Here is a 20,916-nt window from a genome sequence, read left to right on the forward strand (position 1 = left end):
ATAGCTGGAGACCAGTTGACATTACGACGGAAACTTTGTGAAAATATCAGCGCTTTACGTCCACTCCTGATCCTGGCGGTTTGCGTTGTCTTTAAATTGAATTTTAAACGCCTGAAACTGAGATTGTGTTAAGAATTTGGCTTGGGCGGGGCCCGCTTCTCTCTATCCCCGGGATTTATGCCCCTGAATGCAGGTTTTTTTTCTTTTTACATCGGGGAAATAATCTCGCTAGCCTCCGCCCCGGTTCCGATCACATCAGTACGGCTACGGCGATTTCAACTCATGGATTTAAGCTACTTCAAGCAAAAGTGCCCCTTTCTAATTTCGGTTGAGAAAATTTTTTACTTCGTGAAAGCTTTAACTTTGTCCAAACTAAACGAGAACATCGTGGGTAATATTTTATGTTTAAAGTAGACGTGAAAATAATCCGTAAATTGCAACGATCAGCTAGCTGATAATGCTTCACGCTAATTTATTTAGGACCAAACACTGCTACATCAAGTGCAATCTTGCTTTTTTTTTGTTTTATATACGTTGTTTTTGATATTTACATGAACATTTTAGCGTCTCGACTCAAATTTTCACAAACCCTCGAACTCTTGACTTCAAAAATGTGTTGGTCTATTCTCTTCTTAGATATAGGCCTACGTAGGCATCAATCAGAATATAGCCAATGTCCTTGCACACAAGTCCACAAAATATCTTGGCCTTACAGTTATTTCTCTCCGATGTTAGGCAACTTTTCCCTGGCCTTTTCGTTTTATATACGTAACAATGAAATTTAATCACGTCTAAGTACGGCAGTGTTTTTAAACTCTTCTCCAAAATGTTTGGCTGTACAGTTAATTATTTGTCTCTGAAGCGTGTTTTCCAGATGCAACTTCCAATTCTACATGGCATTTTCGTTTTACATACCAAACTATGACATTTAAAGATGTGCAAATGTCATTGCCGTACAGTTATTTCTCTCCGTAGATAGCGAAGTTATCCATCTTGGCGAACTGGGAGTGGTCCGCTTCGAAGCGAGTGCTGTTGTTGAGTTGGCACAATTTTGCTCCTCCGCCACGGGAGTACAGTAAGTTGAAGGAAAGACAGCCGGGATCGTAGGCACAACTGGCGGCACAAGACTTGACACTGCTCACCGTGAACTCGCGCCGGGTGTAGCCCACGAGCTTAGCGCCCAGCAGACGCCACGGCTTCAGACTGACTTGAGGACCCTTGCAGATGCTCTGATGACTTTGAGAGCATCTCACATCTATCCAATGTCCAAGAACGATCTCCGCACAATTTTCCGCGACCCCGCCGTTCGGTTCCCTATCCGTTCCGTACTGGTCCAAGCTGAACTCGCCCCCGTTGTGGCAGACCCAATCACCCTCGGTTTCCATGTCATTACAGTTGATCCACAGCCTACCGCCGCTGATTTTACTCCTTATGTAGTTCAGCTCTGCCAGGGATGATGGGGCAGCCATGTCAGCGTTCATCCCTCCACACATCGACCGTGACTCCAACCAATTCAGCTTCTCCGTTTTCATTTTGTAACAAGAGTCACCCCAGGGCTCCCAGTCAGCCGGGCACTGGTCCTCGTGGTTGCAGGGTTGAGCAGAAATCATACCGACGGTGAATAAGATGAACAAGACCAACTCCACACCTTCCATCCTCGGCTATCTACCACTGTCACACTAGGCATACAATGATGAAAGGCCTTAATCTGGCCAGAAGATGGATGGTATCTACAGGCCTATAATGTACCGATCCAGTAAGCACCGCCCCATGGTATTCTGACCAATCACAGCCGTGATTTATGTCCGACATGCGTGCACAAAAGTCCGACATGCGTGCACGCGCGCGTATGGCGCGGCAGGAAAATGCAGTGTGGCATTGGAGAGGAGCACGTGTTAATTTGCCCACGTGCGCACTGGGCGGGGCTTACTGGATCGGTCCAATGGCGTGTCCTTGGCCCTGACCAATGAAATACATAAAAGTGCATGGATTGGGAGTTAAATAAGGTCTTGATTGACTGCGATCGCAAGTACAATAAAATTACTTCTCACGTGAAGAGCGGGTTGGAGTCATGGTGACAAAATGTTGCCATGACTACTTGGCAATAGAAACGCCTCCGTATCCGTCTTAATGACGAATTCAGGATTGATTTTCAAAGGGCTCGCCTAATCTGTGGAATCTAACAAGATTTTGTTTTGTTTAGAGGGGGAAGGGGTGAGATGATGAGATGATGAAGTCAACAGATTCATTGTGTCACTCAGAGAAACAAAAGAGTCGAAGCAATTAAACCACGGATGACTTGTTCCGGATTCTTAAAATGAATTCCGTGTGAATTCTTCATATAGGTGTACGTGTCCACGGTCAAAAATAACCGATTTTTTTTCTCTTCATTTGGTGTGATGAAAAGACTTTGGGATTTGGTAGGCATAACCAAAATCGATATTTTAAATCCTTATCAGACATATTGTCGTGCTAACAGCCATGATGTGTTGTAGCAATTTTTGGCAAATTTAGGGACTGCAAAAATGTATGTTCGCTTTCTTTTTTAAAGCATCTTGAAGTGTGAAATGCTGTACAGCAGTAACTATACAAAGCATCACCCTTAACCTTAAAACATAAAACTTTTGTTTGAAAAACATAAAACAATTTTTAAAATTCATGTTTATATTATTTTTAGACCCTGCAATACAGTGTGTCTTTAAAACTTGCAAACTTGTATTTTTTTATCCCATTTTTACCCCTCAAAATATTCAAATTAATACAGACATTTTCCTCAGTTTTGCTAATATTAGGTCAAATTTTGGTCCTCTAGTGAGAAAACCTTTGGATATTGTATACATGTACTCTTTTTGCAGCAGCACCCCAAATAATGGTTATAAAAAAACCTAAAAAGTATTATTTATATGAGGTTTTTTTTTCATTTGTCTTGAGTTTATCATGTATGAAGCCGGAAAAAAGCACGTGTTAGAAACAAAAGCACATTGTGCAGTACTTCTAAACCAGTGGATGAAGAGGCAAGCAGTATAGTGTCCTCTCCCTAGACCCCGCCCTCCCCCTTTACTACTAACATTCAGATGTTTTCAATTAGACTTGGGACAAGTCGCCATGCATGCGTGTTTTGTCCGTGCATGGGCGTCCCCAACTTATTTACTAGCACGCGGCACATGTAATACTAATAGGTATCGCTCTAATATTGGTATCGCCCTATCGCAAGAAAAAATCTTCATTTTTTTTGACTTGCGAATGGAAATGAAAGCAATGACATAACGCAAATACGGTGTATGACCGTCTAGTTTCAATTCGCATAACACTGAAGAAACTATAAATTTCGTCAGTCATGAGGTTTGCTCTGCTTTATTTCACAACTTAATTATGGAATATAATATTATGACTGGATTATGACCAATGAATGGGAGGTTTGTGGTATTAAACACATTGTGAATGGTATCTCTTTGTGAGTTGTGTGGTTCTGGAGTGACGCAGATTGATGACGTACCAAAACGCTTTCCTAAGTTTCCAACCCCCACAAACAATCCAAATCAACCATGACATGAACTTTCAACTTTTATATAAAAAAACTAATGCCATTGTTGAAATAGGGAAAAGGCCTTTTCATTTTGATGAAAAAGGGAGTGCCTCAAAAGGTATTTATTGGAAAGCAGCGAACCGTGTTTGAGTCAACAGGTTATGTTGATATTGGACAAGATCAACGCGGCCAGGCCCTAAAGGTATCCTTCGATTGATGTATTGGAAGTTCTCCTCGGTCGTGTTCCACCACAAGGTTGCTACAGTTCTTTGGGAGTAGCCTACAATTGCAAAGACGTAAGTAGAACCTGTGCTTAAATTCAAATCACTCATGTACTTTTCAGGTTACGGAGTTTTAAACACAACCGCCGTTTTAAGGTTCTTTCCACGGAATAAAATTCAGTTTTCTTTCAGCAAAACGAAAACAAATCACATGAGGATGTGTGTTAATTGTTTTCGTTTTGCTGAAAGAACACACCTTTTTTGTGATCCTTGGACAGAACTTTAAAACGGTGGTTAAACTCCGTAACTTGAATAGTACATGAGTGATTTGACTGAGTCTTAAACTAAAAGAAAGCTTATGAATTGGGCTTTCATATCCTAGATTTTGAAAGTGCTACATGAAGAACTTCACTTAAACAATAGTCCTGACACTTGGGTTTCGCTTTCTTTTACTCACCCTATAGTGATATACGTTAAGCTCACAAAGCGTCATCCAAGAACCAGATATAATATAGCTTACAAAGAATTTGAACCCAGACGGAATGGCACATAAGTTTCCATGAATCTATATTTTTTTCATCTTTCTTTTTTGGTCTTAATTCAGGATGAACTTGGTGAAGTTTTACGGGACTCTAGTCTTGTGCCTGGCTTGCCTCACTTTGGTTCTTGGATTCAAAGGTAGGCCTATATAGAATTCACGGCTGCTTTCAGATTTGTGCAGACTTCAGATTACATGTCTCGTTTTTGAGATGAAATGAAATAAAAAGTGCATTCACAAAGTTGGACATAGCTGGGTTTTATCTCTTTTTAAATTTTCTGCAAAAACAATAAACAATTGACTTTTAATGTTATTGATTTTATTTATCTTTTAAAAGATACCTATCGGGAGCAGAGTCAAGATTCCGGTAAATAAACCTTTTTAGACTTTAATAATCCCTGCTATAGTTTAACTGCCATTTCATACTGTGGATGAACTGATAAAAAAAGGAGTTATTAAGCACTGTCCAGATATTTGTCGTATTTTATCAACGAGAAAATGTTTAATTCTTTCAAATCCATTTTCAGATGAGAAACGCGGGCCACGAGGATTGGGAGCAAGTGACACTTGGAGAGCGAGTAAGCATTATCAGAGAATTTGTTGTTCTGTTTGTTGAGTGTCTGGCATTATCATTAATTCAAATCATCACCACTGTAACGACTAATTTGAGCCACTACAACGTCATTCAGTCTCAAGTCATGTGACAATGCAAATAAACTTTTGTCTTTTATTCATTTTTAGAGGAGCGGAAAATTGTCCAATACATGAGAGGGATAAACACCCATGGTAATGCAATTTGAACTTAAATCTAATCAGATTCCGATTTCAATCTAAATTTTCATGAAAGAATGGTTGCCACAAGCCACTTATAAGAATTAAAGTTTGAAGGAAAGCGTTTCTCTTTTACACGTTGGTCACTCTTTTCTTATACATTATACATATTTTTATTCGGTATTGAACTATACTTTCATAAGTTCACTTTTCTATATTTCAGATGAGCGACGGCTCGACCCACCAGGCGGCAACGAACATGAAAGTAAGCTTGAATGATATCAGATTGGTTCTGTATTATATCTGTAGTATTTTATATCAGGGCTTAGCCAAGCTGGTTAAGGAGGGGGTCGTTTTTACAATAAAGTGACACTTTTATGGCTAATAAACAGTTAATCACCTGTGCACAGCCTGGTGAATCCCGGGACATACCGTTATTTCGTTTTACCGTTTTGGATTTCCTCAAAAACAAAAACAGTAAACGAGCCATTGACCGTTATGTCGTTTTACAGTTTTGTAAAACGGTCAAATGGTTTTAAGATAAATACGGTTATTTCGTGCACGAAGAAGTGTTACCTCGGCATAATTAATGCGTGGTGTGATTCCTGGCGTAACCCTGACCCCCATCTACTGAGATTAATTGGTGGGGCTTAAAGAGTTGCAAGGAAATTGGAGTTTGGCGCGGCTCTTCAATAGCCAATATTCGCAAATTCTGTCGTGAGAACGACATAATTGTAAGAAGGGCAACTTCCCAGGCAGTGAATCGATCACGAGGTCGACACATTAACATTCCAAGGTGCATTGCTTAATTGCCAAACCTGAATCCAAAAATGGTCGATAAGACTATTGACCGTTTTGTCATTGTCATGTTTTTGTAAAACAAACCCTTTAAAATAAAGCAACTAACCGTTTATCGCTTTTTACAATTTAAAAAAATATCAAAAAGGTCATTGTTTTTTTGTGACTTAATACCGTTTGACCGTTTAACAAAACTGTAAAATGACAAAACAGTCAATGGTTCGTTGATTGTGTTTGTTTTTGAGAAAATCTAAAACGGTAAAACGAAATAACGATATGTACCGGGATTCAATGGCAGTTCACTGTCCTTGCTCCTCATAATGTGTTTCAACCTATAATTTTGACCGACTGACTTGTGATTGACTATTAAAACCGTTTGCCTATATAACTTGCTGGGACTTGCTTGCTCTCCATTATCAGATCTTAAGTGCAAGTTGTTATATTCTGTCTTTTCAGAGAAGTGGGAGAGGTTTATTAAAACGCGGAAACTCTCCGGGGATAAAAGAAGAAATTAAATGGACCAATCAGCGATGAGTCCCGAAGTGAGAATAACCACGTACCTCGACTGCATGTATCCTACATGTACACGGCCCATAACAACTGAATTCGGTTTATAATCATGGAAACAGCAATTTTTGGGTCGAAACTGCATGCTAGCACTGGAATCCACTCGTGCATAATGGTTTTAGGGCCGTTTTCTGAAAATGTGCCGAATCCGCTGAACTGACACACTTAGGTATTCCCACAATGGAACTTTCGGCCTCTTGTCAATGGCGCACCCGGGGGGGGGGGGGGGGGGGGCTTGTTGGGTTAGTCCCACGGTTTGACCTTGGTGATATGTATATGGCCTATTTTCGAGTAGGGGTGTGAGCGACGTCAAAATAGTCCGCCCTTAGAAAAAACAAAAACAAAAATTTTTCTGCGGCCAAAAATGTTCGGCAGAAAATTTTGAAACAATATTTAAAAATTGTGCATGTGAGCCCCCCAAGCCAAATCCTGGGTGCGCCACTGCCTCTCGTCTGGATAGCCTATTAAAAAGAACATCAAAACTGGAAATGTTTAAAAAGAAATCTTCTCTTAAAGAAAAAAGTAAGGAATAAAATATACTCAGCAAAGACTAGACCAGATTTTCGGCGCGCAGCCGATGTCCTTTTCAATTCTTGGGAATTGATTTTAATGAAAATATGTTGACAACGTTTAATTGTTTCCTTCACTTAAGACTGAGACTTTCTTAATGTTACTTATGATGTCCGATAACTGTTTATGATATTTACTCCGGCATTTTTATTCTTTTTCTTCCAGTTTGAGTTATCTTTAAAGATCTTTATCATTGTAATATGATTGCAAATGTGTACAACGTATAATAACTAATTAAACTTCAATCACGGCATACATTTTCTACATGATGACAAATTTGAAATACCGGGTTTTAAGAGAGGTTTTCTTTGGTTTCACTGCACTATGCATGTGTTGTTTTCATTAAATTTTATATGTGAGCTGAGTGGTACATTATATGATGATTGCATTAAAACTGCGCTGATTACGATTTTTTTTCATTTTGTTGATTAATTTGGTTTTTGTTGTTTATTGGCTGTATCTTGTCTCGTCAGACTCGTCGGTACTCATTCAGAGGGCACACAATGTGACCATCTTTTTCTGAAGTGCCGTCTTCTGAGATTTTGAGATTTTTGAAAACGGTTTACATTGCCTTCGCCAGATTGGAGCGGGGGGGGGGTTTCCGGGTTGGGCACAGGGCAGGCCTGGGGGGGGGGGGAGTGGGGGGGGGGGGAGTGGGGGTGCCCCTCATGTACACCCACACGCCATGAATCTAGGCCCTATAGTCTACGCCTTTGTGGATGGACTCAATAAGGCTTGACTGGCATTTATTCATTTGGGACCTTGCCGGAAATGGGCGTAGGATTATAATTTCAGGCAAAACGTCGCTTTGCGTCACAATCGATGTCGGGTTCCCAGTGCTCAGCTCAGCACCTAGACCAGGCAACCTGTCATTACTGAGGCCTATGCCTAGTTTGAAAAACTTATTGAAGATTTTTGTAACAAATGAACCATATCTTCAAATTTGCTATGTTTTTCTCAGCTTGGCTTGAGTAACTCCAGCTTAACATGATCATCAGTAATTCATGAATTAACATACTCATCCTGATGGAGTTATTCAAGTTATGTTTTTCTGTCAACAAAATCCATTCTGTCAAATTTTCTGTCAAACTAGTTTTTTACCCCCCCCCAAAAAAAACCTGTCAAATTTGAGTTAGCCAAAAATCGGCTAAAAAAGTATTTGCCTATGCTACCTACACTCGGCTCACCGTTTCTGATGCGTGCCACAAAAAAAAAAAGATAATCACTTATCACCAGGGTAACAATCTAATTACCCGAGTCGTTCATCGTGGTACCCACAATGCAATTTTAAATGCTCCAGTACAGTGACGTTTTGGTCGCCTGTGATTGTGGTAGGTAAACACTGCATAAACATATCGTCGAGTCGTGCGCACGTCGAGGAAAATGATGGAAAGAAATTGTCATCTTCAATGATCTAGGCCTACTTCCAAGTTTACCAAAATATGGCCTGAGCTGTTGTGGAGACGGTCCATTTGTAGTTTTAAAAGAATGTGAGTATAAAATGAAATAAAGACGTGGTTTAATTTTTCGGCTGAGGTCAGTGATATAAATGCATGCATTTTCCAGTCGTTATGTTACTTGTTTGTTTGTGTGGGAATTGTGCATTGAACTTTGAAGCCAATGAAGTCCAATTTCCCAAACAAATAAATAAACATACATGTCTAATATCAGGCTTATCTTATAAAAGTATCTTCCATTGTATTCCCATCACTCCGTATTCCCGCTACGCATGACCTATTGCCAACAACGGCCTTGCATTTTCCAATCTGCATCACTGTCATTGTCAGCATTTTTGTAAATTATTATTGCGCCCTGACCTTGGGTAGACAAGTAAACAGCTCTAAGTAAAGGTAGCCTATGGCCTCGCAGTATTAATAATACATTCATCAGTTCATAAATACCTCAGACAGTTTAGCCTTAAAAATGAAATTAAAAATAATTACCCTCGCCTCCGGCTCGGGTAATTATCAGCACCCAGACTCTAAGCAGTCTTAAACAGAGTGATTAAAACCTCTCGAACACACATTTAATTCCCTTATTGTAGTATTATGCTAAGCATGCTAAGGTCTACTCCAGATTCGAGGCCAGAATAGTTCTAATGTTAAGGCTCATTTTCCAATCTAAATTTACAATTCTAGACTAAGTTGTAGGCTTAGGCCTATAATGTAAATATTTAAGCATAGGCTCCTAATACCCTTTTTTTGCATGGAGCTAGTATAATTATAAGACGAGCTCCATGGACTTGTAATACTGCCATTTAACTTGCAGTAAAAACCTCATCATTGATTCTCCTAGAACTATGGGGCTTGGAGCAGTTCTATAGCCGGCCGTGGGTAATCATTGATTTGAAAACAATAATCTTTTGAAGCAGGAATTATTGGGCCCTAGCTGTTCATTTTAATGATAATGTTCTTATGATTTGAACTCGCCTAAACAGCTGATGAAGGCTACATTTAATTTTTCTTCCTGATTCATGGTAATGATGCATTTTATTTCAAAGGGAAGTATAAGGCCAAGTAAAAAAAAACATGTACAGCATCCTGCCTTTTTGAAAAAAGGAAGGAGGAGGCCCTTTTTTTCCCTTCCAAAATGGCCGCCTTACCGGGCTATTTTTCAAGATAGCCGCCAGCTTTTTTTTAAATGGCCGCCACTTGGACTCAGGAAATGACATACCAGCTTTATATGGGCTAGATGCAACAGACAAAGAAGCCAAAATGATGTCACTGTTAAAAATGTATCATTTTTTTTCCATTTTTTTTTTTTTAAACGAGGCAGCCGGGAAAAAAGGAAGTGGGCGGGGACGACAGACTGGTTTATCTTTTAACTTGGCCTAAAACGGGGTTAGGTAGGTTCAAGTACATTGTAACTCACACTGGTACATGTAATATTAAATTAGGGGCAAACGGCTTTATTCACGAGATGGCCATGATATTAAAGTGAAAGCGAGGTAAAATCTGCAGTTTTTCAAGAGATGGAGTAGAAATGAAAGCAATGAAATAAAAATTGATTACAAATCAACCTCAGGCTGCTGTGATTAATAATTACAAATGTGTGATTAAACATTAACTAATATGTTTTAAGCCACATTTAAAAAGAAAATTGAAAGTGAGGTTTTGAACGCACTCCATCATAAAATAGTCTGGCACCATCCCATTCAGCTGTTTACAATTTATAAAACAGATTCAGGGAACACGATTGAAAATGGCTCCCTTGTCTATTGCAGACTTGGTGTGTGAAACCTACACAGCATGTAATGAGATTCCATATTGATTATGTACTGCATTGGAATACTACACATACATGCAAAGTGTACAATGTACATATATCCCATGCTGTGTGCATATTGCATTCCGTATAATTCATCCACATGCAAATTTATCTGTGGTGGTCATTTTTCAGCTAAACACTGAGCTTCATGTGAAAATCAAATTCAGAAACAGTCGCACAATATTGTTACATGAAAATTTATATTTTATGTATGATTGTTTTTACCAGATGCCACTCCCTACCCTGATCAACATTGCCCATTGATGCATAATGTCTACCTCAACGAGTGCAGCGAGTCTTAAGACCCAGCAAGCTCACATTGTCAAGAAGCATCGGAAACGTCGCGTCTCATTGGGTAGCGTAGTCAATGTAGCTCGGGTGAGTCGCACTTTCAATGGTCATTTCTCAGCTTTTGAAAAGAGCCGACAATTAACAACTTTTTAAAATGTACAATATTGTTCAATTATTCAGTTAATTTTTTCCCTTTTTTTTTTAAAAGAGGGAGTAATTATTATCAATAAGTAATGCTAACCTCAAACATTGTACCCGTAGAAAGTATTGATTGCAGTTCTTTGGCCATTGATAAAGATTCCACAGTCAGATACGTGTATCTACCTGCATTTGTCTAGGGGGGAAAAACACACACACTGGTCAATGCACATTGTGTCCCACTGTTCCCACAATCCCAGAACTTTTTTTCACAGTAACGAAAGTACAAACCATCAGTGCAGCAGACCATGAAGTCGTCTTTGTATGAGATTGATTGAGTGGCCTCCACCGTTCCGTTTGTTATGAAGAGGGTGTAGTAAGGAATAAAGGCACACCTCGCTGATGTATAGATCCATATTGCCTTGGATAATTTGATCCAAAATGTCCCGTTCACGAAAGGCGAGATTGAGTCGGCACACCAACGTCTCTTCAGTGGCAAGTGCCAGTCTCCTTGCAAACAGGCAGAGTTCACTTCAGAGAGCTCTGCATGTCCATAGGGACGATGACGAAGTCGATGAAGTGCTTGAAAACTTGTGTCAAGATGAACAGGTAGTACAGTGTGAAGAGTTTGCTGTTAGCTGAATGTTGGCCAGACCAGTGCAGAACTTGTACCCATTCAGTTTTGGTTTCTGTTCCATGACGTACAAACACCTAGAAGTTCCTTGACGTGCATTGGTCTGGATCAGGTGGTGTGCAACAACTAATTCTTTGGTTTTCGAAGTCAAAACTTGATGACCATCATGTTATAGTCACAAGACCTGCGGGTATATGCAGGTCACATCAATGTGTTGTGTATTCTGTTTTGTTTAAGGTTACTCATGTACTTCCTTGTGGGACTATTCACATAACCCTTCACTCTTGCCAACAGTAGTGCGACATGGGTCAACATGGCAATTATCCATTTATAAATCCAATTCCAGCTTCAAGTGTATTTATTGAAGTGGTACGTCACATTAAGGAAGCTGTGAAGCAATCTGCTTTGTAAATTTTAAGTAGTGTACATTTTGGAAAGATTTCCATATACGAAGTTCACTCAACACCCTGTGTACAAACCCTATGAGATTGGACTGAAAAAGTTTTTTCTAAGAAAATGCTTGTATTTTCTCACTGCTCAAATTGACTTTGATGACATGAAATTGCTATCTGGGGGCTTGTTAGTCAATACAGAGGAAAATTAGTGAACTTCGTATATGGAAATCTTTCCTACATTTTTAGGAATAATATGGATGCTGTCGCAACCATCCTTATAGATGAGGCAGAGGTTTTGAAAAGTCTAAGGAATAATTTATAGTCCTTGAAATTTCCTATAAATCCATTGATGTGTGCAGAATTAACAAATACTCCAGCCATTGTGAGAGATGCTCTTCCCATTTTTTTCAGGAGAAATCTTCAAAATTAAATCTACTTTCAATTAAAAACAGAGTACAGTACTGACGTCCACAGCTCACAGCCCACATGAAATTTGTTTGTATAAATTTGCATTTGAATGCAGATCGAGGCACTGTGAAGCCAATTTGCATACATGTGCACTACAATACCATCATTTAAGCGAAACTAATATACTACATGTAGTTTTGATACACATGTACATTGTATGGTACGTTTATACTCATTGTGCATTTTCCCTACTACAAAGCAAATGAAAACTGATACTGATTCCCATATAAACATTGTATCCATTCTTTGCTGGCCTGTCTTTTTCAGTGTGTCAAGGGATTTCTTCATTCACTGGATTGCCATGTATGATCCAAAATTAACATTTAAAAACAAACCAAATATATCCAGCAACCAGCATTAGCCTGTGGCCCATAGGCCCAGCCTGTGCCCTTCCAAACTTTCCTGTCATCATACCTTTTGCACACATCTCCTGGAAAGTGAAAGCAGTTTGCCCATAGAGCTAGTAGTTTGCCATATGGTGTAACTTGATACTCACTTTGGGAGGGTACAAGTGTGGAATGTGCATTGGTCGCTGTAGCACTGCGGATGAGAGAAAGTCCCTGGATTTGCAAGTGTGATCCCACTGTGTTTTTTAAACACAATTGCCTACATCTTCATATGCTGATATATTGAAGTGAAAGTCATCAATCTGCAGCATTTCCTCTTTCGATATTCCGCCCACAAAATCACGTGCCGTCCTTTTACAAAGGCAGGAAATGGCTAAACCAGTGCCCAAAAGTTTGGCACTGATTGCAAAGCACAAGAAGTAGTATAGGAGAAATATTCTGTGTGCAGCACACTTGTCTGTTCCAACTTTCTGAGTGTTTTGGGCAAGCATGTCATTCCATAGAGAATCCTTGACTTCGCCGACACTGACCAACTGGGGTTCGGATGAATTCCTGCAGCAGCTTTTGCACGATGAGGAGATAGAGGTATATTGGCAGTGGTATTATTGTGTTGAATTTGTCTTGGGGAACATGTCAAAATATTCATGGTGTTGTATTTGTAGCTGAGTGGAATACAAGTTATGTACATGAAGAGGCGTGTCATGTACAAGTGGTAATGTGTAGCCTTACACTAGTTACAGTACCATTTTGGCATGACTGTACAGTGTTGCACACTACTGGATCATGGAGGAATATTCCTCCATGACTGGATCATGTTGTTATCAGATTTTATACTTTTTTTTAAGAAAAATGAATCTCTGCTTTTAGCATTAGTGGCAGATTCAGTCTGGTCTATAAACACCTCTCATAGACTGCCATCTTTGTAGGAAAATTACTACCCGCGTATTTAACAATGTCATTTGAGAGAGACACGTTAGGGCCTTGTTTGTCACAGTTGACTGATCAAGCATGGTGCAAAGGTTAATCCAGTAAATGTATTTTTAATATGGTTGCCATCAGATTTACACATTAACAGGTATTCCTTTCCACTCAAGAATATGCCGCAAATAGTTTGTCTGATTTGAGCTATTGATTTGGATTTCAGCAAATTTCATTTTGAAGAATTACTGAGTGTGACCATGCTGTGACCGTCATAATGCATACATGTGTATGCAAGTGTTTTTGATTTAAAGTCATACAAAAAGGTCTATTATCCTTGAAATGAATTGCATAAAAACAAGAAATTTGCATACATACCAGCAAGATGTTCTGCTCTGGGGTTTTATTAAAATAAAGACAGTTATGCGCCATGCCCATTATCATTTTGTAGTCTGTGCATGTTTGTCCATAAAAACATCGATCTAAAAAATGCTGACAAGTCTTATCTTAATTATTGATCCCCTGTTTAGACAGAACAGGAATATGTGTTGATGAGGTCATACCTGTAGCTTCTTCTGTAAATTTGGTTGTAAAACTTAAAAAACAAAAAAGTAAACAGCTTCTGACCAGTTGATGTACGTGAGACAGAATGTTGGTATCGATGGCATACATGGTTGCCTGTAGCAAGCAAGTTTTGAAAGTCACTTGACAATCTATGAAACCGCGCCCAATTGTTGGCAAATATTAACTGAACCAGGAAAACCCCTTATTACTCCGACTGGATGTGGAAGTGGGTTCTGGAAGTGGGTTCTCGGCCCAACTCCAGTGAATGGATGAATCATCAATTTCCTGCTTACAGGCTTCCACTAGAACTACCATGTCTGCAAAACCCAGTCAGGAACTTTGAAGTTATAGCACCTGCAAATGTACAGTATACATGTGTGTGTACTACAGCTAGGCCCCGTGATTTTGTTGGGTACTCTGAGATATTAAAGCCTAAGTGCTGCTGTTCTTCACTGATGTGAGAATCTGAGGCAAAGTTGATTGGAGTCTTAAAACTCTTTACACTTGGAGGAAAAGCCTGAGTACATGAGGCATCAACAGTGCAGAGCTACAAAAAAAGTAATTTTTCACGAGTTTACACACAAATTATTTCTTCACTTGGACTCCTAAAATGGCTGACATTGATGAGAATGACTTAGTCCGCCAGGCTGACGTTTCTGTTTACAACAAGAAACTGGCAAGTGTGCGCAAGAGGTCTTCAAAATCTCGCTTGTCGATTTGTCATCATCGCCGAGGAAGTTCAAAGAAATACTTGAAGTCACGGATATGTCAAGAATGCCACGCAAAGGTAATAGATGTGCATGTCGTCAGGGATTAAAGCATCGGAATGGCACTTAAAGTAAAGCATGATTTGCATCATCCATCTGAAGCAAGCATGGATCCAGATTGCAGGTTTTGGGGGTCGAAACACCCCCACATCCCCCCCCCCCCCCCCCCCCCCGACACCAAAAAAAGAGAGAAAGTTATAAGTAACAATGTGCTGCATATATAATGTCTGCCTGTCTGCAACAATTGGACATAAAAAATCTGATGGGTCTGAACCCCCCCCCCCATCCTCAACCAAAATTCTTGGATCCACCCTTTGTGAAGTTATGAAGCTGTTACTGTCAGAAAAGCGGTGCTGACCTCACAGTTATCAACTAGTGATCTTTAGCACTTGGCATGGACATTTCCGTTAAGCAAACATTGCCGCCCAGATATTTTCTCTATTTATCACTGTGTACCTAAAGATATTAACGTTGATAATTGTGGTGTGTTCAGAGAAAAGGTCAGAGAAAAAACCTCAATAGCTATATCAATTTCATTACATGAATATGCATTGACCAGCTGTGACAGCATAAGAGCTGTGCATTTTTGCCCATTTTAACCATAGGAAAACTGGTCTTTAACTTTAATCATATTCCTAGTTTGAGTGGTAATCCAATGAGATAGCCTACCCCTTTTTTAATTAAAAATTGAACATGCTGCTCTAGCTCTTGAATCTGATATGGAAGAAGCATAGACACATCCGAGCTGAGCATGCTAACAATCCTATCACAAAGCCCCCCTTCAGTGGCGAAAGCATTGTACCAGATTTTGTTGTTCAGATAATCCATCACGAGACAGTGAACGGTTTCTCCATTAATGAGGATCATGTGTGTATACGCATGATCGCATGACCGGATTCGTCTATAGAATAATGTCACATTTCTTCAAGAAAGTAATCAAGGACACATGTATGCATTTGTAATTTCATCAGGTAGATGAAAATTGCATATACCCCGGGCTGTTCAAAATATTGAATTTGTGTTCTCCTTAACCCATTTTCAATTTGTATGTTTTAACGAAAAACATTTTTGCAACCTCTGAAAAATGGCTTTCATTTTTGTGTAGTAATGAATCGAACAGCCAAAAATTTGAATTTTGTAAGTAACTTACTAAATGTAGGTGGATTTTTTTCGTTCAACATCATATGTGAATAACTTTTATTGCTATGAAAAAAGCAATTGAAAAAAAAAAATTTGAACTGGTCCGGTATTCTAGAGGTACCGTCACAGGTACATATCCAACCTCAGTTGTTTTAGTTTTCTTTTGATCAACCAGCTTAGTTTGATTTTGTGATTTCATTTTCAGCACAACCCATCATGGATCCGAAACAACATCCGCATGAGGGAATGTATCCGGTTCACTCCGGCTCCTGTCGATCCGGAAAGGCCGGACCCATTGTAAGCAGTCAATTATAGCCATGGGCGTCACTAGTTTGAGGGGGTGGGGGTGGGGAGTGTGCTCCCTTCCCCTCCATTAACCATTTTTGTCGGCAAAATCGTCCTCCTTCAGACAAAATCTTGTGTCCGTCGTCAAATGTGCATCCTTAGTCCGATAGAGATGAAATTTGCTAAAAAGGAAATTGTATTACAAATTAAGCTTCAAAATGGAATTACCCAAAATATGTATTAAAAAAAACCTTCAGAGTTTGGAGGTTTGACATTTTGATATAGTATTTGCAGTGCAGAGCAGAATAGTTTGCTGAAGTTTGTAAATAAGTGTGACATGGCTTCAATGTCCATAAAACAAGAAATTCTTTTTTGAACTTTCAGTCCAGATGATCCCAAATGCCAGTGTGGTAATCGCAAGTCAGACCACGATGACCGTTTCTGCCATAACCCTGACACTAAGGCAAAGTGGAAGGTGGAGACCCACACCCACACCTGTACCACCAACGCCTTCGGGGAGATTGAGTTCATTGGAGCTGCTGGGGCTGGGCTGGGGCTCAAGCTCAGAAAGGTAAGCTCATTACAGAAACATCTTTACTTAGTAAAAACTGGTTACCTACACCTTCCAAACTTCAGAGAGAAAAAAACTTTTGCACGATTTTCCAATTTTATTTTTGGTTGCACATTGAACCCTTTAAAAATGCCCCTAAAAAAGAAAACAAAAATCTGACAAACATGTTATGTTGCTTGATGTGAATGGAGATAATAATGGTTTGTCAGAATTTGTCAACTTTAAAAAAAAAAATCTTAAATGTTCACTTGGGAATTTCTGAGATAATGTTCTAGTGCACCACGTTAGGGAACACTCGGCTGATTTTGTGCCCAATTTCCGGATGCCACCGTTTTTGAATTTTGGACTAATGTTTATACGGTTCAACAGCAAGCATTATTAAGGAAATGGTACCAGTTTTTAACTAAATTAATTTGAAGCTTGTCAAGCAAGAGGTTCGGCAACACTGTGTGAGGAATGTAGGTGGTAAATGTCAAAGTACGCCACGTTAGGGAACTCCGGTATATAAGTGTCTTTCCTTCCATACACAGTATGTACGAGTGGACCACAACATCCACCCAAATCGCCTGATGCAACTTCTGAACACTCAGTGGAATCTAGGCACTCCTAAGCTCCTCATCTCAGTCACGGGAGGGGCCAGAAACTTCCACATGAACACCAAACTCAAGAATGTCTTCCGAAAGGGCTTGATCAAGGCTGCTCTGAGCACTGGTAGGTTTAAGATTAGGACACAGCACAATTTCTTGACGTAGAAAATTGTGCTAACCTTATGAGCACTATTTCATGGCATGGATGTGCTAACGGTTGCGGGCGCATGTAGATTTCTATTGTAACGTAACTGATTTGAGCATATATCTTTTTCCTCTGAGGTAAGTGTCCTTTCTGTGAAATAGACGGAGGCTAGTTAGCAGGAAATTGTGTGCTTAGCAGCGCTATGAAATTGGGCCTTGGTTGAAATTTTGTAACAAATTCATGATAGGCATTAGTTTCCGGAAACTAGACATGTTTTCTTTCATTTTTCACCCGACATTTTTTTCCCATCGTGTTTTAACTTTTCAATTGTTTTCACCTGAGAAGGGATATTTTGTGAGTGTCAATTCTGTCTGATGCTCACGTTTATGTGCATTCTTTACACATACATGATATTGATTTGTGAGCATTTTGGTCAAAATTGTTCATGCACACTCAGCGGCGTACGTGCACGGCAGCGATACTACATGTCCTTCACTGGCTCTTGTTGTTGGGGAAAACAATGTCATCTAATGTTTCCCAGTGGAGTCCATGTGGGTGATATGACAATGCTAATTAGTGTCATTGTACACGCCTGATTCAGCGCCTACCTTGGTAGATTCAAACAATAAGGCAATTGCCTATGCGTGTGCCACATTGCTCATACATGAATGAAGGCCAATGTCTGTGATCAGTGAAATAAATCCAAACTGCCCAACCCTCCAGCATGATTTTCCAATCAGCGGTCTTTATCATTTTCACCGTTGAGGGCGTACTAGTGCAATCAGTCCGTCAGTCGTTGTATTATTTTGATCACAGGTGCCTGGATCATCACCGGTGGTACCCACGCCGGCGTCATGAAATACGTCGGTGATGCCATCAAGGATTATTCCCTAGCCAGTGGCATCACAGGACGATCCAACGTGGTTGCCATTGGCTTTGCCTCGTGGGGTGTTTTAGACCAAAGAGAGAAGCTTACAGCTGAAGAGGTGAGATGGATTAATGAGATCCAAGTCTAGTGTTGCTGTCAAAACAGTCGTGATGAATCACAAGTACAGCCCAAATCCAGTCCCAATAAATCACAAGTCCTCTCACAAGCCCAGTCACAATTAATAGGGGAAGCAGAAAAACAGAGGGATGCCTCTTTTGTTAAAGGTAATATCCAACATTTGCAAACATCAAAAAACAAAACTACGAAATGATTATTAATACCTTACTTGACTGTAAGAATAATAGTCTCAAGCATCCTGTAAAATTATGGCAACTGGTGTGCTGTCATTTTAAAGAAAAGTGGAATTTAATATCAATTCCCAACGATGGTTGGCAGATCATCTTTGAAAAAAAAACTGACGTTTCTCCTATACCACCCCTAATTTACCAACTTAGATGGTCCACGTTTTGTTTGCAATTGGTTACTCATCCGGGAACGGGTGAAAGCCAGCTAGTCTGGGTCCCTGACCTGACAATTCCCGATGTCTATAAAGTGTTCCATTTCGTCTGGAGTAGGGTCTGGAAACCAGACTGTTTTTTCCAGCATCTATGAACACAAAACTTTAAACAGTCATCCATTTCTGAAAATTACAGCAAAAGCAAATGTATATTACCTTTAAAGTTCATTGCATATATGTGAGTTGACTTGGAACTTGTTGACATATGATTGACTTGTGATTGACTTTTATGATTCATGACATGGACCTAGAAATAAAGACTAGAAATAATTTAAACTGTAACCGCTAAAAAAACGTTGATTTTTGTTGTTCCCACAGGGTCGATTTCCAGCTTACTACCGCATGGACGCCAAGAAGCCAAAAGGGGTGCTCCTAGACCCAAACCACACCCACTTCATCCTGGCAGATGATGGGACCGTGGGTGAGTTTGGAGTGGAGATCAAACTCCGTGGCAAGATGGAGAAGGAAATCTCGGAGCAGAAGGTGTATGGAAACACAAGTGAGTCCTGTAAGACGCAAAGATACCAGCAAACTGCGCTTGGTAGAGGGAAGCACTGCTGAGCAAAACGTTTTTCTCCAAAAATTAATCAAACTGGCTGGAATTCCACAAGAGAGTAGTACATGTACTCCAAAAGAATCCCTAAATAAGAAGATTTTAACCAATGTTTGAATAAGTTTTGTGTTTCAAGCTAACGTCAATTTTTCTTACCTAACGTGTATGTAACCATCCCATATCTCTCATCTGCCAAACACAAACAGTTTGGATCATATGAGTATTGAGAACATGTGTAGCACCTACCATGAGTGTGGTGTCACCACAGAAGCAGCGTCGATATGTTGGTTGCAGGATAAATCTATGGTTAGACACAGATCCCATAGCAATAGTCCATTTAAACAATTAAACATTAAAACTGGATATTCCCTGAACGATAACAAGTGGTCGTGGTGAATTAAAATTTCTCCCCAAAATAATTTTTATTTTGGGGTTATTTCAGATGTATCTGTGCCAGTGGTGTGCGTTGTGGTAGAGGGAGGTCCCAACACCATAGCCACTGTCTATGAAGCTGTCATGAACGGCACGCCGGCTGTCATCATCGCTGGATCGGGAAGAGCTGCAGACATTCTGGCGTTTGCTTTCCAGAGGGCGCCAGAGATAGAAAGGACTGTTAAGGACAGTGCAGGAAACTACAGGAAAGAGTGAGACATATATTCTTAGGCTACATTCAGATTACATGGCTACGGCTAACAATAGCACACATGATAATGGGGAATGGATTCAGCCACATCCATAGGCGCATGTGTAATTGTAAGCCATATAGCTAAGTGACGCAGACATAGTCTTAAGAAATTCCATGATTCTGGCCTGTACAGTACTCAAGCATCCGGAAGTGAAATGCCCTTCAAATTCCATTATACTACTCCTTTCCTTCAGGAAAAAGACCATGATCAGTGATTCATTGATGGTGCGGCTGGCCGACATGCTGTGTAAGGAGTTTGGTGAGAAGGAGTTGGACATTCAACTGAATCGCATCAAGGAGATGCTGATGAGAAGACATCTCGTCGCTGTCTATGAGCTGGGAAGCGGGGATATTGACAGTGTCATCCTACATGCTCTCCTCACAGGTACATCTGAAAAAGACTCATTTTTATGACCTCAATTATTAGTCGTTACTCCTACCCTTGAGAAAACACAAAGCATTGGACATTTAACTAGTTAGTAATATTTGTTGATGTTGCTTGTTTCTAACAGCCAACAAAGGCAGCGCCCAAGACCAGTTGCAGCTAGCTCAGATGTGGAACAGAGTGGACGTGGCCAAGCGAGAAATCTTCACTGAGGACTGGGAATGGAAGGTAAGCTATTGACTGGTTACCAGTGTAAGTGCCATGCAGTGTTTATATGCTTGCCACTGGTTCTCAGCAGATTTTCTTTTAAAAAGTGCATATTTGCTGAGTTATGTTATCT

At 40.0% G+C, this 20,916-nt stretch overlaps 1 protein-coding gene across 5 annotated transcripts in view; it reads left to right on the forward strand.

Moving 5' to 3' along the window:
* The first annotated feature begins 8,340 nt into the window (after nucleotides 1–8,340).
* The window catches only part of LOC119746333 (transient receptor potential cation channel subfamily M member-like 2), a 30,776-nt gene continuing 18,200 nt past the window's right edge, over nucleotides 8,341–20,916 (forward strand). Inside the window, exons 1-10 of one of the 5 annotated variants that reach the window (XM_038223218.1) lie at nucleotides 8,341–8,481; nucleotides 10,487–10,636; nucleotides 16,126–16,217; nucleotides 16,590–16,776; nucleotides 17,307–17,487; nucleotides 18,325–18,494; nucleotides 19,272–19,452; nucleotides 19,949–20,150; nucleotides 20,386–20,576; nucleotides 20,704–20,804. In XM_038223218.1, the coding sequence (XP_038079146.1) occupies nucleotides 10,529–10,636; nucleotides 16,126–16,217; nucleotides 16,590–16,776; nucleotides 17,307–17,487; nucleotides 18,325–18,494; nucleotides 19,272–19,452; nucleotides 19,949–20,150; nucleotides 20,386–20,576; nucleotides 20,704–20,804 (1,413 nt within the window). In that variant the 5' untranslated portion in view covers nucleotides 8,341–8,481; nucleotides 10,487–10,528. The other 4 variants (XM_038223217.1, XM_038223220.1, XM_038223216.1 and 1 more) reach the window with 4 other exon arrangements.

This window comes from Patiria miniata, unplaced genomic scaffold (genome assembly GCF_015706575.1).
Source record: "Patiria miniata isolate m_02_andy unplaced genomic scaffold, ASM1570657v1 HiC_scaffold_7, whole genome shotgun sequence".
In the NCBI taxonomy this organism is placed as follows: Eukaryota; Metazoa; Echinodermata; class Asteroidea; order Valvatida; family Asterinidae; genus Patiria; species Patiria miniata.